Below are 17,935 nucleotides of genomic sequence, written 5' to 3'. Positions count from 1 at the left end.
TAAAAGGAACAAATTGCTGTTGTTGATTGCTGTCAAATGTTCTATACATTAAGGGAAAACAAACAATCAATGTCATTACTCTTAGAATTGGTCAGTAAGGATATTTTTTTGATGGATGTAATTTTCTTCTAGTATTAAACTCGATTTTAATTTCTTCAAATAACATAAATGTAATCTCACTTAACAAAGTTGAAATATGAGTAAATCCCTTTAGCAACCACTTTGGAATTGAGAAGCATGTTGCTGCAGTCTTAAGTGCTCCTATATTAAAGCAACCTCTGGCAGGCAGCCACTGCATCCCGAATCACAGAATAAGCATCTAGGTAGGACTTGGCCTCAGCGATGGTGCCTCTAGACTGTAACATCACCAATGCAATGGGAACAACCTATCATAACAACAAATTCACAACATAGACAACACAGTCCTTTTAATATATACATATTGTATATACTGTATTAATATCTTCAGTTTTAGTGTAGTTATTAATAGGACAGAATTGAAACTGATGTAATGTGTTTTGCCACCATATGACAGCAGTGCTATTACAAATACTTCATCACACAAACACACACACACACACACACACACACACACACACACACACACACACACACATATATATATATTAGTCTGTCACATTTGCATGCATCCATATGCAACAGTCTGTGAACAAGCTCTTACACTGCCCCTTTCATTAGCCACCAGTGTGTGTTGTGTGACATTAGTCGAGCTCATCCCGTCACTCAGCTCTTCTATGCCATAGATAGCTCTTAGCAGAGCTGTCTCACAATATGCCTGGGTGCTGCCCGTGAACCTCTGAAGGTAAAGACATTGAATAAATTATACATTTAATTCATTATTTAAATCTGAAGCCAGGGTCATGTTGTCTTTGCAGTGCAATTACCCTGAACCAATGATGAATTAAAAGTCATTAATGAATTGTTCATTGGCCACATATGAAAAAACTAGGGCTGTTTGCAAACAGCACTCATTATAATATAGTTTCTTACCAATCCATGCTTACTAAATTATAATAAGGGGCAAGAGCATACAGGCTCTAATCAGACCTCGGCAGGTACCTTTCTGCTGAACATGTTGTTTGTGTATTGCACTAAGTAAAAATTACCTTTAATATATGAATGGCTCTTCTGTAGAGTTTGCTGTTAGTTACTCTGAGGTCTATCATGTAATTCATGTACACTTTGCCAGTAAGGACATGAGCCCCTGTGCTGATCGCATTGAGGCACCATTTAGTGGAAAGCTCGCAGTGCTGTTTCTGTATCAGAAAGAAAATAGCACAATTCAATGTATACCACTTACTTATATAATGTTTATAAGATGGGTAAATTGTGACCATAATGGGATGAATGTGGTCAGTACCAATACTCAGATGGGATGTGGCATTCAAATGATGTTTGACTGGTATGTTTGATGCCCAATGTGTGCCAATAAAACCCCAATAATTCCCCACACTATTACAATAAAATAATATAATAATACTCAAATCAATGTGTTGTGCATTCAGAGATGCTTTTCTGCTTGCCATGGTTGCAAACAGTTAACATAGCCTTCCTGTCAGTTTGAATCAGTCTGGCCATTCTCCTCTCACCTCTCTCATCAACAAGGCATTTCTGCACACAGAACCACTGCAGGAGATTTTCTGAAATACTCAAACCAGCTCATCTGGTACCAACAACCATGCCTCAGTCAAAGTCTAAGAATGCTGTTTAATATGACCATTAACTGAAGCTTGTTACATGTATCTGCATGATGGTATGCATTGTGATGCCACCACATGATTGGCTGATTGGATTTCATAAATGATCCGGAGTACATGAGTTCCAGTTAAAGTAGCTGGTGAGTGTATATTTCTATATATTTATATATCTGTCTTAGCTTACCATTAGGACAGGGTTGTACTTATGCAATGATGAGGGCCACTTAATAGTGAGGACTGCCATAAACTGACTTCTCATTCTATCCTGAAAGGTAGATATATTTTCACATCATTCATAAAAAAATTATCTCAAAACTATTATATAAAACATAATAGTATCTTAACATTATGACATATTTTTTTCAAAACACACATTTTACTCACAGGATCACTGAGTCCCGTAAGCTCATGGGCGATTGCATGAAGGTTTGAAGTGTGTTGTCTCACACTCTTGGCCAGTGCTGACACCTCATTCAGGTCATCTATGAAGGTATTTCAGCATCATGTGCACTGATAGAATGTGATAGTGCCAACACTACAGTGATCAGATTTGGCTCTAAATACTGCTTACCATTCTCGCTATAGAGAAATATCACTGTGTCATTGTCACTCAGATTGGGTAAAATGGTGTGGACAAAATCCTTGTGGTCAATAATGAAATGTGGTCCCTAGATAATGAGGATAGAAACAGAGAAAGAAAGGCAGAGATAGAAACAGAGATATAGACAGAGAGAGAGAGAAAATGAGAAAGCAAGGAACAAAGGAGCTTGACATTAACACAGGCAGTCTGTTTCATAGATGCTACCATTCATTATTCTACATGAATGCAAAGCCTTTCACTTACTAGAGATGACAGATCTCCCTCTTTGTTGTTCATCTCACTGAAGCCATTGCTAACAAAGCCTCTGATATCTTCAAAGCCTGGAAAAATACAAAATGCAGCTTTGGTTGAGTTTATATCATTAATATTACAATAGCCTGAATACTCTTCACACTTTAGAATGTATTTCTATATTATCATTAGTGATACCTGCTCCAAATGTTGGAATGCATTCACTAGCATCAATAATCCCGATAATGCCAAGAGTCTGCCATCCAAGGTAATACACATGCCCTTTCCGTCGGAGACTGTTTTTACAAATCATATATTATTCTTGTTTTATTTTTTATCCCATCAATTCTGAGAAGCCTTGGTTATTGTGGCCCATTGCAATACGTGCACAGAAATAGCAGGGTGAAAATAACAATGAAAGTAATGGTCTGGACTTTATATTCTGTATTGCACTCTCCAATGCAATCTACAGTATATAGCGTATAGGTGATAAAATTAGTGGTGTTGTTCATCTGAAAGCTGGACACAACTGGCATTGCTCAAGCAATTTATGTAAATACAACTTTCAAAATCATGAGATAAATCAACAACCTACCTTACTGCTGCTTTTTCAACCAGTGCTGCCAGTTCTTTCGTGTGTGAGTAAGTGATCTGATGAACTTTCTCAAACTTATTGAGTGAGTGCAGTATACCACTGGTAAAAGCAACATATACAGTAAGTGTTAATATATAAAAGGAAAGCTACTCTAGTATATATTCACAAAAGGAAAACACTCTTTGAAGACATACTTGAAGGTTATTGCTTTATTATTACATGCAGCTTCGTGGCCTGCCAAAAGAATAGTTTCCAGAATTACTTTTGTGGCGCTTCCTCCTTTCATTCTTGAAGATCCACTGATTGCCTCTGGCTTTGAGAAAAAAAATGCAGCAGAGATTATTATATATATTATTATATATGATATGCTCAAGGAACTGTCTGGTCTTCATAGATTACTCAGTATACAAATGCTGTATACTAGCATTTTAATGTCTTTTAAAGATGGAACCTATTTTAGTGAGGTAGAAAAGTTTATACCCCTACTGCTGGATTGAGCACGTAGGCCTTTTTCTGTTTCTGCAATTCATTCATTCTCTCTGCAATCTCCTTGAAGTGAAATGAACAGTTCTGAATTGGTTCAGTCCTATCAACATAACAGCAGAAATTTAAGATATTCTATTGTAATAACACATTTTTATTTTCCCTTCTAAGTTTATTAGTAAAAAAATAAACTCCTATTATGGTTTTATCTTCACTACCGTGCCATGTCCACAGGGTTAAATCCAATCAGCACTGGAGTAATGATCTTCAGATTCCTCAGACAAAAGTCAAGTTGGCCAGCAACAAATGGTGCCTTCAGAGTAAGAAAATATCACATAAGCGTTGTCAGTAAAGCATGATAATGAGCTTGGAGTGAAAAATTCAAATTCATTGCACAAATGAATGAAACTACTAGGGTGTTCATACAGACAAGCCACAGGATATTCCAATGAAGAGGACGTGCTTCTTTCCTACACAAGCCTGTTCATGTAAACAAAACAAAAGGGCTAAAACATGTTTGCTCCGGTAAATATGTTACATACTACAGTATCATTTCCTTGTTCAATGTTTTGGTCTTGTGCCACTGTAGCATGGCATGGGAGTGATTTACTGTACTGCAACAGGAAGCAAATGCTTACTTTTTGCTTCAATCTTTCCTTTCTCTGCCCTAGTATTCACCTTGTCCAGTGTGAGAGCTCCCAGAAATGGATCATCCTCTGGAGACTCCTGTGATGTTAGCAGGGCTCTTAAAAAAAAAACAGCTGCTGAAATACTGCAGTGTCATTTTCTATTGACATCCAGTGTAACAATTGAGCAGCCAGTGTTTACTCACTTGTCACCTCCAGCAATGATATATGAATAGATTTGCTTTTGATGATGAGAAGCAAGCCACCTATTAAGGGATGTCTAAAACCCAACCAGTGAGAGAAAATAAACATGACATGACACCACAAGTGAAATATAATAATGTGCAGAAATTCAGTAATGTGAAGGAAATTCTTCGGTAATTAGTTTTTACCGCCAAGAGAAATGCAATACGGCCTGAAGTCCCACAGCCACTCAGGACAATCAGACTGTCTTCTGGATCCTAATGTAATAAACCTTTTAAATTGCTTCCCCATTCTTATCTCACATTCTTATAATATACACTCACCAGCCACTTTATTAGGAACAGATGTACACCTGTCCATTTTTGCAATTGTACAAACAGCCAATCATGTGGAAGCAGCGCAATGCATAACATCATGCAGATACGTGTCAAGAGCTTCAGTTACTGTTCACATCAAACATCAAAATGGGGGGAGATGGGATTTCAGATGCCAGACGGGTTGGTTTGAATATTTCAAAACTTTGATCTCCTTGGATCCAGTGAGTGGTAGTTCTGCAGGTGGATATGCCTCATTGATGAGAGAGGTCAAAGAAGAATGGCAAGACAGGAAGACTATGGTAACTCAAATAACCACCTTTTGCAACCACGGTGAACAGAAAAGCATGTCACAATGCACCGCACAACATGTTGAACTTAGCGGTGGTTGGGCTACAACCACAGAAGACCACACTGGGTTCCACTCCTGTCAACCAAGAACTGATATCTGAGGCTACAGTGGGCACAGACTCAAAGAAACTGGACAGTTGAAGGTTGAAATTATTATTATTATTAATTTATTTATATATTTTATATTATTTATTTATTTATTTATTTATTTATTTTTACATTTTTTCCTTATAAAGTGGCTGGCGAGTGTATGTATAATAATTTTTCAGATACTTCTAACACAAAAGAAGTAACTTTGTATACACATTTCTGGTATCTACGATATAAACATACACATACCTTAAGAATCACTTCAACCCTCTTGGACACCTCAACTATTGTCTGCACCACAGATGAGCTGCACAGTGTCTATAAACATTAACAGCTTAGTGTTGATATACATCATTATTACATACAGAACACCTATAACACTATAGACATGTTTCAACAGAAACCTGATACATGGGATTTCCATGTGATGTTCTTTCAAATATTTCTGCATCACACTTTTGCAGCATTTGTACTATTTCTTCAGGGTTTGCTCTATCAATGTCTCTGGTGATTGGATTAGATTTCTCTGTGACTGGCAGGTAGGGCTCATAACTGGGTTGCTATTGGGGAAAGACAAAACAATCCACAACAACTAAGACATTACAGTGTAAGAATATCTGATTAAGCTAAATAAATAAATAAATAAATAAAACAGTTATGCAGGCTGCTAGAAAAAACATAACAGTGATTATCTACTTCCTACCATTCCTACCATACACTCTATCCTCTTACCTGCCAGTGTTGCATATCCTTTATTGTTTAATCAAATTTAGGTCCTTTTGTCTTTTATCTCGTAATCTACAGGAGCTCCTTCTGAATGTATTTCATGCATGCTAGTGTTATGCACTCAGCAGTACAGTTTGCTCAGGAATCATGCAGTGTAACTCACACTAGGCAGAAGGTAAAACGAGGGCTCATGTAAATGGACTTTGATATTGGGTGTAAACGTGTTTCTTTGCAGAACAGGCTGTAGCCTGCTGCTCAAAACAGGTAAAAACTAACTCAGACATTTAAGTAAAACAAACATTTAAATGGTTAGACCATGATCATTATAGGCACATTAATATCAAGCTCAAATACCATACACTTCAATTCTGTACATTTGACCTGTGTGTAAAACAATATATTAGTCTACTGGGCTGCTGTCGGGCAAAAAAAAACCAAAACAACACTGGCCTGCTAGCAGCTTCCTGCAGTAGCCAGTTATCATTTTACTCATAGGCAACAAAGCAATCCACTGCTAATTTGCTGCTTTGTTAAATCAATAATCCAGGACTTGTGCAACCTTGTATTGCAGTTTATGGCAACAAACTGCTACCTTTGCTCCCCAGTTATAAAAATTATTATGGATTTGGTCTAGAAGCAATATTTGCATAGACAATTAAGCATTCAATATCAGCCCAATGCTCATTTATGAGTATTGTCCAAAGGGGAAATGTAAATAATTAAACAAATAAGGAAAAGCGTCATTCCATTTAGTTCCATTTAACACCAAACTTGACAAGCAACCTATTTTTCAGTCATAATTTAGGTTACAACTATTAGGTTGAATGGTAATAATAATAGAAATAGAATCTTTCAAAATAGGCTCTTTCCACAGAAACCATCACAGAAATTCTAATGGTTTCCACTACAAATACCATTACAAACCATCAGCTAACCATTAAAACTATTACCGTTCCTTAACGGTATACACTAGACATAATATGCCACCAACAGAGGGAAAATTACCAGTAGAGACCCACGGGGACCATTACAGTTTCCATTAAAAACAATACAATTCCCATTATAACCATTAAAACCATTACAAATTCTATGATGGTTTCTGTTTTTTTTGTTTGTTTGTTTGTTTTTTGTTTTTGTTCAGTAGGGATGGTCTGTCTATCGCTGGCAAGTGGTCAGCTATCCAAGAGCCACTTTTCGACCTTGGCAGGTTTTCAAGCTTTGGGCTGGCATCCTGTTACCATGGTTAAACAAAACATGGTTAAACAAAAGCTGGTTTGCTGGGAATTTATTACGTCTCTCCGTGGTATAAAGCTAGGCAAATGTCGTTTTTAAATGGCAAAAACGTGCTTTAATGTCGGCACTGGAATGGACTAGGCTGTTATCTTGCAAATGGATTTTTTTTTTTTATCTTGGTCATAAAAGCTTGATTAACTCTATAGGTTGCTGTAGGAATAAAGCTTGATAATATAAGCTACAACACATTCCCTGATACCTATAAAGTAACGAAGCATATTCAATTCGTTTGAAACGGATTGGTTTGAAAGAGTCGATTCAGTGATTCTCTGTGCCTATCACTATTCAGAAGGCGAGAGCGCATAGACAGCCCACCACCACCTGTAGGTCATGCGCTTGTGTCGCAGCAGCGCAGATTTATTGGTATTCTTAAAGCGTAGCGACAAAGTGAGGACGCAAACATGAGCCATCTCTGCGCTGGACGCAATTCTGGACATACGTGTATGTTTCTTTTACCAGACATGTCCGGTATGAGTTCGATGAACTGGTGAGATTTGACAGATTTTGCTGTTTAGCTATAAGTATACGCTTCCGCGTAATTACGCATTTTAGCGCGTCGCTTATCATTAAAACAGTAGTATAATCTGTTTGCTTTAATGGTTACGGTGTAATTTATATAGGTGTTACACTGCTATACGATACTGGAGTGTAACAAATCGCTCTTACAACCGACGGATTGCATGCTGAAGGCGATGCTGGGGGCGAAAATGGTGGCGAGTTAAGTTCGTGTTAAATCTGTGAACGCAGACGCAGGAGTTCAGTTTTGACTGTGAAGTTTTGGCACCACTGATGTGACTGGAAGTGCCGACAAGTTGATGGGATTTTAACATTTTGGGCAACTTCAAGGAAGATATGAGTGCTCTCCTCCCTGCTCTCAGCTCTCTCCTGCTCCTGTTCTGCTGCCACATCTGCCTTAGCCAAGCAAGTGAGTGAATAGAGCATCTCATCACTGAGATCTCATCATCATCATCATCATCTTCATCATCATCATCTTCATCCTCATGTCAGAGTCCTGCGGTACAGGCTGGTCCTCCATGACTGATTTACACGCCACGGATCTTGCTCCAAATGCAGTGTTTGCTTTTGATGTTGTTTATTGGGTCAGCGGACTGAATTGAAAAGCCAGCACAAGCACACATTAGGGAAATTGTGTTTCCCCTGCTAGATTTAATAAGGACCTGGTGGGACTTAGGAAGGCCTGTTGTAGATCAAGTCAGTGAGAACTGAGTGGTAACCGGAGGGAATGGTGCATGATCTGGATATGTTAAATGTGTATGCATGTGGCTGCACAATATATCATTCACTGATAACGTTACTTGACCAGTACTGATAGACTGCAGTAAGTCCTCTAACCAGTCACAACATTCCAGTTTTATTGTGTGCTGCAAGCATGCTGACCAAAGATGCACACCGTTAGATGTTTCAGTAGATCACAGCAGTAGATCTTCTAAACAAATAAAATTTATTTGTACAAATAATTCCTCGAGGTTAACCATTTCATGAAGGATTTACCAGTTTCTTTTCAATATGGTGCAAGGTGTAACATTTGTAATAATAATTACTGTATACAAGGTTTTTTTCCCCCATAACACGCGACCCCATGTCACTCTGTATGATTAAAATAGCTGTTGTCTCGGCTATTTGCAAGCAAGAATTTGTTTCGTTATTTAAATAATTCTAATTTATTTCATTTAATTGTTCATATTAAATGCACCAGACCTCCAGACTAATCGATATAATATATGCAAATTGAAAAATATCTGCTGTCAAGCTTATTGCAGAGTATGTTTTTGGCTCAGATAGCACCGTATGATTCAGCTGTCTATAAGGTACATACAGTGTGTTGCCAAGTACATTGTGTCTGTATAATAAATGAGAAGGATCTTCTGGCCTCCATTTAAGTCTTGAACTAGGCATAAAATTCAAGCAGTAACTCATACTTAATTAGCCTCACAGCTGTTATCCTAATTTCTTTTCTCAATTCATGGAATTCATGGAACCATGCCCATACTGACTTCCAGCAATTTAATTTTTGCAGAGCATAACATAATCATTATTAATGCTTCTTTTTTCTTTTTCATTTTTTTTTGTTATGTAATACCATTATATCACTTTAGAGCTGGCAGTAATTGAGTTGTAACTAATTTTTCACAATCTGACTGTATTCATCTTTTACATTTTTACTTAATAAAAAATCTGTTGCAAACTGTGACATTTCTTTTTAAAATACAAACACAGTAATAGGTTACATGAATGCATTACTTCTAACTAAAGTTCTAATATATCTGTATGTGTGCTGAGGTTACAGGGATGAGCCAAGTTCAAGACAAGATAAGATAATACTTTATTAATCCCCAAATGGAGAAATTAGGGTGTCACAGCTGCAGCCAAAAAAAGACAAAAAGAAAAGAAAGAAGAGTTAAAAGAGATAGTAATGAGAACAATACAGGGATGTATAAAGAGTATATACAGGATGTTTAAATATGTATAGACATAAGCGCAAATTCTATATGCATTATATATATCTATATATATTATATATATATATATATATATATATATATATATATATATATATATATACATATATATATATATATATACACACACACATACATTTGAGCAGTATATACAGCAGACAACAATGTACAGTCCAACTATGCAAGGAACCCATGTACATATCGCATATGTACAATACTATATACATATTGCAGCTGTATGGTATGATCAGTGTGGACATATAAGAAAAGCTTTGAAGCAGTGATGTGATTTGTGAGCAGTGCAAAAAGTACAGTATGGTACCCATATGAAAACAGTGTAGTAATATATTTGTAGTGTAGTCAAAAGTAAGGTCAAGGGATAGGGTGGCTAAGTATTGTACAGCCTGATCTCTGTCGGCACAAAGGAACATCTGAACCGTTCCGACTTGCACCTGGGGGAGATGAGCCTGTGGCTGAAGGTGCTCTCCATCTGCCATAGCTCAGCATACAGTGGATGAAGAGGATTTCCCAAAATGGACCTGATTTTGTTTCTTATTCTCTTCTTCACCACTGTCTCCAGATTGTCCAGTTTGTGACCAACAACAGAGCTGGACTTCTTCACTCTCTTGTTGAGCTTGTCAGCCTCCCCAGCCTTAATTCCACCTCCCTAGCACGTCACAGCAAAGAACAGGGCACTGGCTACTACAGACTGATAGAGCATCTGCAGTAGCTAGCTGCTCACGTCAAACGACCTGAGGCACCTTAGAAAGAACAGTCTGCTCTGTCCCTTCTGGTAGAGAGCTTCAGTGTTTTCCGATCAGTCCGCTTGCTGTTGATGTGCACTCCCAGGAACTTGTACGAGTCCACCATCTCTATTTTCTCCCCCTGGATGATAATAGGTGTTGGGGGCTTTCTGTATCGGCGGAAGTCCACAATCAGTTCTTTGGTCTTGCCGATGTTGAGCTGTATGTGGTTATCCTCAGACCATCTGACAAAGCTCTCCACTACGCCTCTGTACTCCTCCTCCTTATCTTCACTGATGCAGCCCACGATGGAGGAGTCATCAGAGAATCTCTGGAGGTGGCATGCACCAGAGTTGTAGCTAAAGTCAGACGTGTATATGGTGAATAGAAAGGGTGAAAGCACAGTTCCTTGAGGTGCGCCAGTGTTGCACATCACCACATCTGACAGGCTGCCCTGCAGTCGGACGTACTGTGGTCTGCTGGTGAGATAGTCCATGATCCAGGCCACCATGTCGTGGTCTACCCGCATGCCCCAGAGCTTTTCTGCAAGCAGGGGGCCCGGATGGTGTTAAATGCACTTGAAAAATCGAAAAACATGATTCTCAATGTGCTTCCTGGCCTTTCCAGGTGTGAGTAAGCCCTATGCAGTAGGTAGATGATCACATCGTCCACGCTGATTTGGGTCCGGTATGCAAACTACAGTGGATCAAGGGAGTCACTTACGATCAGCTTCAGGTGCCTCAGGACCAGTCTCTCAAAGGTCTTCATGACATCTGACATCAGCACCACAGGTCTGTAGTCATTTGAGGTACTGGGATGACTTTTCTTGGGCACCGGAACAATGCAGGAGGCCTTCCACAGTTGGGGCACCTTTTTCAGCCTTAGAGAAAGATTGAAGAAGTGTTGAAACACACCTGTAGCTGTGTGGTACACACCTTGAGCAACCTGGGGTTGATGTTGTCTGGGCCCATAGATTTGTTGAGTGATTATAAAGATGATGGATTATAGCGATATTTGTCAACTAGCCTCTAATCCTCCCAACTATAGAAGAGAATGAAACTCAGAGTCAGAATACATGAGCATAATAACCCAGAAGAGAATTACAACTAACTACAGAAACTCATACATATTCATTCATTTATCTTTAGTAACCGCTTTGTCCTGATCAGGTTCACAGGAGCACTGGGCAATAATACACACTTGATTGGACATTGGACAGCAGTCTATAATTCTCTCACACACACACACACACACACACACACACACACACACACACACACACACACACACACACACACACACATACCTAGGGGCAATTTAGAGTAGCCATTCCACCACCAAACACAGTCCAGGCACAGAAACTCCACATAGACAGTAACCCAAACTTAGTCAAAGCTACCCGATGTGCCATACTGTCACCCTTGTAAACATTCATAAATGTAAAAAAAAAAATTGGCTGTTTATTCACAGTTAATAACAGCTGTTTAGCCAAACACAAACTCAGCAGGACATGGAAATCCATAAAAACACTTTACAGCGTTATGCACCATAATCACATATAACCTTTATTCATTTAAAAGAACATTACCAAATGAAGAGTATCACAGTACACAGCTATCACAGAGTACCAGGATTTATACCTTAATTTATTGAGCTTGTTGGAGGTAATCTTTCAAAGGTAGACTTGCATTGTTTTATGTTTTTACACAAGATGCACTATATGGCCAACATGAACATCCCATTCCAGATTTAGTCCCCCCATTGCTCTTATAATAACCTCCACTCTTCATGGAAAGGCTTTCCACTATATTTTGGAGTGTGGCTGTGGGAATTGTGCTCATTCAGCCACAAGAGCATTAGTGAGGTCGGATACTAATGTCAGGTGTGAAGGCCTGGGGTGGAGTCAGTATCCCAGTTCATCCCAAATGTGTTCAATGGGGTTGAGGTCAGGGCTTTGTACAGGTCACTTGAGCTTCCACCCCAACCGTAGCAAACCATGTCTTCATGGACCTCACTTTGTGCACAGGGGCATTGTCATGCTGGAACAGGTTTAGGCCTCTTAGTTCCAGTGAAGGGAAATTTAATGCTACAGCATACAAAGACATTCTATACAGTTGTGTGCATCTGTCTTTGTGGAAACAGTTTGGGGAAGGCCCACCTATTGGCCTGATAGTGAAGCATCCACAAACCTTTGGCCATATCGCTGTTGTGATTTTTTTAACTCACCATACTTTTATTTATTATTTTTTATTGAGTTTATATAGTTACTAAGTTGTTCATTCAGTTCAATGGGTTTCATTTAAACCCCAATAAATCAAATACAAGGAGGCCTATAAATAATGTCAACTTGAATCTGAACTGAATCTGAACTAAATCTGTTCTGTGAGAGGGAAGTTCAGGAGTAAAAAGCTCTGTGCCTTCAATACGTACTCAAACTATCATTGTACACATTCAAATAATTAGCTTAATATTTTGAATAGTTGGACTATGTTCATAAAAAAATTATTCAGCTTCCACAAAACAAAGTAAAGGGGTCCACGGATATTTATTTATTTATTTATTTTACAGTTGAAGGGGTCCCTGGCTTCAAAAACATTGAGAACCACAGATACATCACATTTAATTGACAAGTGTCAGCCAACGTGCTGCCCAGTGCGATCAAGTAATTAGAAATAAAATAAAATAAAACATTAATAAATGAATTGAACAAAAAAAGGGAATAAATGACAAAACCACCAAAGACAAGACAGGATAAATCAGATGACTACAGATTCTAGAGGCCTCAAATGCCTAGACAAATAAAAATGTTTTTGAGTTGGATTTTAAATGTCAGATGTGGGCGATGCTTTTATAAAATTGTTAAGCTGTTCCATAATCTCACGGCTAAAGAACAGCTTCTATTCTCGAGCTGCCAGGCTGCCCACTTCCACCCACTCCTCCACAGTGTGAGTGCTAACCTGGATACAACACAGCCATACACAGCCCAAAATTCATCAGAACTATTCATGCATGTTATACATATTGCACTACCACATCAACTCAATGATACATTTGCACAGTTACACTAGCCAACTGAACATAGTATGTTGTATTTAATGACTTATAGCCTGGACATGCATTAAGAAATTACCAAAAGGGGCCTGGGAACATTACTACACCTTTAACCACCTGTAAAATACACTATATGCCTAAGCTTTATTCATCATTAATGTTAACTAATTTACACAACACGCATTTCATTATGCTTACTTACAGTACATCAAGCAGCAAATCTAGAGAATTGTGATTTTCATTAAACTCCAGCTAGTCTTAAGTATTAGTTTTTTGTATGTAGTTAAACTTGAGAATTTTAATTGTTTTAATCCGGTTATATTGACTATCATATAATTTTTATACATTTGGATTTAAACTTAAAAAACAGTATAGTGCTGAAAAATATTTACTGTGGAAATCATTCAGATAGACTAAAAATGTTTGTGTGTAATTATTCATAGAGCATTCATTTTATTGTATAATGTTAATTTAATAACAGTGTATGATTAAATTTTGATCTTCTGCATTTTTGAGGAGATTGGTATGCAGTTAGCTTTTTAGTGATCTTGATCAATGATTTGCATTCATGACTATTCACAGATCGTCCTGCTGCTCCTGTCAATGTCTCTGTCAGTCACCTGAGAGCAAACTCAGCCACCGTATCCTGGAATGTCCAAGAGGGGGAGGCTGTAATTGGCTACGCCATCTCCCAGCAGGTTCTGCAAAGTTATTAAAATGATGCATAGCCCTAACGGAATCCATCATATCAGTTGAGAAAACCGTGCAGTTTATGGCTTCATTAACTATACAGCCACTCCTCTCCAATAAACCTTCTATTTAGGAAAATAAGTTTCATGTCTTTGTGTGTGTTTGATCTTGTATGTTTTGTCCTGTAGAGACAAGATGGCCTTATGCAGCGCTTCATCAGGGAAATTAACACCACCAGTCGTGCTTGTGTGCTATGGGACCTAGATGAAAACACAGACTATATTATTCAGGTGCAATCTATCGGGCTGCATGGGGAGAGCCAAGCCAGCAAGAGGGTTCATTTTCGAACCCTTGAAAAATCAGACCACTTCCAGTCTAACATGGTGGCTCAAGGTATTCTGAGACATTTTTTTTTAATCATTTCGACATACACACCCCAATAGTGAAAAGCGTTTCTTAAGATTTTTTCCAACATTAAAATGTAAGTGTTTGGCTCAATTCAATCCAAAAAATATGATGTTTCTTTTTCCAAATAACTGTTTTATATTGCAGAGATTGTATTTTGGCGATTTTGACCTAAAACTAATTGATTTTTAAATTAATTACATTTCTATCAAATCAAAAGTCCAACAATATGTCCATTACTAACTAATGATTGGCTTTGGATGTTCACTAATGAATGATGGATGTTCACAGTTCACTGATGTGTGTGTGTGTGTGTGTGTGTGTGTGTGTGTGTGTGTGTGTGTGTGTGTGTGTGTGTGTGTGTGTAGGTGACCCCTCAGTAGAAGGTCTTGATATTTCCAGGCACCTTCAGACCGGAGAGATGTTAATCATTACGACTGTGCTACTAATGTGGGCAGGTGACTATTCAAAAACAACAAATTTTAAAATACATAATAAAAAGTCCAGCACCCACAGCACACACTAGCCATAACGTTATATGATAATATGATTCATTTTATACTACTGTATTAGTATTGATGTGTTCATTTTTTTTTGTTGCTCAGAATGAAATTAAATTGCCATGCAGGCATTAAGAGCACATTTAGAGCTTGTGCTTGGTTTTGAATATAGCTCTTTTGGCCAGATGCCAGTGCTTAAGGGCAAAGGGATCTGATCCGCTTTCTAATCGGATGTATTTGTCTTGGTGCAGCGGTGATTGCTCTCTTCTGTAGGCAGTACGAGATCATCAAAGACAATGACTCAAACAACCACAGTAAGGAGAAAACCAAACCCCTCTCTGTGCACAGCACTCCTGATTACCATAATGGAGGGCTTCTAGGGAATAAGGTGAGCCCAATACTGCTGAAACAGATGGCTTTAATTTAATCACTGCAGTGTACAGACTCATGAGTCATGGACTCAAAAACAGTGACTTTTCAATTGTCAGTCACATTTATTTTATATGCAGCACTTGTGCAAAATAAAAAGAATATAGATGATAAACAATAATCATATATTAAAAACAAGATGATCATTTTTGTTTTATTTCATTACATCTATTGGTAGTTTGGCATTCTGTAGAGCTTTCCCTATAATTTTTGTGCTTTCTCTGCAACTGAGATTGTCCTGCGTATTTTGTTTTTTCCAGAGGACACCATCAGCAGTTAGCATCATTAAGGTCTGACCAGCACATCGATGCAGGAACTGGTCGATCTGCTCCTAGAGAGATCCACTAACTCATTGTTCAATAGTAATAACATCCAGCTCTGTGTAATACACTGTATTTCTGTACTACATTACAGTATGAAATAAGCAGTAGGACAATGTAAATGTAGTAGCATAGCAGTAGAAGAAGATTGATACAAATTAAACATCAATTACAATTTGTTTAATCATGATTAACAGGTTTAATTTATCAGTGAAAGAGGCATAACATAATCAGTGTTATGTCCTGGAATAAATATTAAATATTGAAATCTGTTCATAATGAACAAATATAAATTGTCTTTACTTCTGCTACCTATCCTCTATGCATATAAAAAATATGAAACCTGCAGTTAGTAGTAACTTTAATTGTGCAGAAATGAACTTATTTCCATAGCATCCCGAATAGGTTAAAATAAGATACAATTTTATTATCTTTACCAAAAAAAAGCTATTGACATGTTACACTTTTACTACACTTCTGCACTGCCAACAAAAATACCTTAAAAAATATATTTCTCACATAGTATTACCTACTACTTGATATACAGTATGACAACTTTATAACACGTCTGCTACGGCAATCTCCAGGTTTATAGATATAACTTGAGCTCAGTCTTGGACGAGAATAAATCTAGAAAGCCCACCTCTTAATGTTTAGCTGCACTGAAAAATAGCATTGTATTTCTGTTCTTTTGGGAGGTAGTGTGTAACCATAGTCCTACATTATATTACAAAATGTGTTGTATCTAATGAACATATGGACAACACATTAGAGACGCTGTTTTGATAGTATATGTTTGACAGTTGGAAAATAACGTTACAGTTGGCATTTTGAGAATGTTATTGATAGAGGAATATAGTAGAATCATGTTTAAACTGTTACAGTAGGGCACTAAGTCAGGATGCTTTCATTATCCCATAACATACAGCATTATAATACATAAGAGAATTCAATCAACTGTTGGCATAAACATTTATAATTTTATATCTACATAGTAGCCGACATTACTGCAAATGTGTCAAATTTGGATTACATTAAAAAAAAAAAACAACTATCAACTCTGAACTCTGCTTGCCTGTTTGACTGTACTCTGAATAAAATACAAATATGTCTTATGGTATCCTACTAGTAATTTACATATATGCAGACACAAACATCCATCCATTTATAGCTTTTCTGTAGTGCTTATCCTACACAGAGTTGTGGGGGAGCCAGGAGTCTATCCCAGGGAACTCGGGAACACCCTGGATTGGGTGCAACCCATCGCAGGAGACATTTGCACACGCATTCACACACAATGGACGATTTGGAAATAATGCATGGAGTACATGAATAACTGGAGTACTTGGAGGAAACCCCTGAGGAACGGCGAGAACATGCAGGTTCTGTGCATACAGGGCTGAGGCAGGAATCGAACCACCAACCCCTGTGGTGGGAGGCAAGTGTGCTAACCACTAAGCCAGCCATTTACAAAAACATTAATCATGATAATAAGTGTACATATTAATTGCTAATTATGAATAAGCTTTTCTGTGCACAAAAGACTACATGAACTTAAATATAGAACTGAAAAGATATAGCCACTAATGGGAAATAAGGCCCTATGTTTCTTGAGTTTTAAGATGTCAACTATAATTTTTAGACATAGCTTGTATTGTGGTGGAATTTAAGAAACTACAGATAGCTATGGGTTTACAACATTTGACCATAGTGATTTTAACTTTATGGTTTAAAACTGCAGTTGGGAAATCATATACCACAGAAGCTGAAACCAAAAACAAACTTTAACAAGTCAAAGTAATGAGAACACATTTTTGTGTAAAACACATCACTGTGTAAAAACAATTCACATGTCTGAAATATTTACAGTACTGTAGAATACTAAAGAAAAACTACTGAGACCCAGTGTTGCATAAATTCAATTCAATTTGATTTATATAGCACTTTTAACAACAGACATTGTCATAAAGTAATTTTACAGCAGTGGTTATGCAGATTTATATTTTGATCCCTTATGAGCAAGCCACAGGTGTCCGAGGCAAGAAAAAAACACTCTCTGAGAGGACATGAATAAGAAATCTTGAT

At 37.7% G+C, this 17,935-nt stretch overlaps 2 protein-coding genes across 4 annotated transcripts; one reads left to right on the top strand and one right to left on the bottom strand.

Annotated features, from left to right (window-relative positions):
- Positions 1 to 245: 245 nt before the first annotated feature.
- On the bottom strand, positions 246 to 6,122 carry gckr (glucokinase (hexokinase 4) regulator). Of its 2 annotated transcripts, none has more exons than XM_047157749.2 (19): positions 5,946 to 6,122; positions 5,618 to 5,773; positions 5,463 to 5,531; positions 4,647 to 4,715; positions 4,461 to 4,534; positions 4,307 to 4,373; positions 4,055 to 4,108; positions 3,847 to 3,941; positions 3,626 to 3,695; positions 3,340 to 3,458; positions 3,146 to 3,244; positions 2,749 to 2,846; positions 2,563 to 2,639; positions 2,290 to 2,386; positions 2,103 to 2,200; positions 1,903 to 1,983; positions 1,128 to 1,277; positions 683 to 817; positions 246 to 386 (listed from the first exon to the last, which is right to left on the bottom strand). In XM_047157749.2, exons 1-19 carry the CDS (start codon positions 5,958 to 5,960, stop codon positions 267 to 269), a joined length of 1,743 nt encoding a protein of 580 aa, XP_047013705.1. In that variant the 5' UTR covers positions 5,961 to 6,122; the 3' UTR covers positions 246 to 266. The 2 variants fall into 2 exon arrangements, with proteins under 2 accessions (XP_047013705.1, XP_017332133.1); XM_017476644.3 differs by having other exon boundaries at positions 3,626 to 3,731; positions 5,946 to 6,121.
- Positions 6,123 to 7,537: 1,415 nt separating this feature from the next.
- fndc4b (fibronectin type III domain containing 4b) lies at positions 7,538 to 16,956 on the top strand. Of its 2 annotated transcripts, none has more exons than XM_017475442.3 (7): positions 7,538 to 7,673; positions 7,980 to 8,157; positions 14,089 to 14,204; positions 14,385 to 14,589; positions 14,970 to 15,059; positions 15,353 to 15,489; positions 15,791 to 16,956. In XM_017475442.3, exons 2-7 carry the CDS (start codon positions 8,085 to 8,087, stop codon positions 15,824 to 15,826), a joined length of 657 nt encoding a protein of 218 aa, XP_017330931.1. In that variant the 5' UTR covers positions 7,538 to 7,673; positions 7,980 to 8,084; the 3' UTR covers positions 15,827 to 16,956. The 2 variants fall into 2 exon arrangements, with proteins under 2 accessions (XP_017330931.1, XP_053538502.1); XM_053682527.1 differs by having other exon boundaries at positions 7,538 to 7,719; positions 7,853 to 8,157.
- The last annotated feature ends 979 nt before the right edge of the window (positions 16,957 to 17,935 follow it).

Source organism: Ictalurus punctatus, chromosome 9 (genome assembly GCF_001660625.3).
Source record: "Ictalurus punctatus breed USDA103 chromosome 9, Coco_2.0, whole genome shotgun sequence".
In the NCBI taxonomy this organism is placed as follows: domain Eukaryota; kingdom Metazoa; phylum Chordata; class Actinopteri; order Siluriformes; family Ictaluridae; genus Ictalurus; species Ictalurus punctatus.
This window is presented reverse-complemented; position numbering and strand designations above follow the sequence as displayed.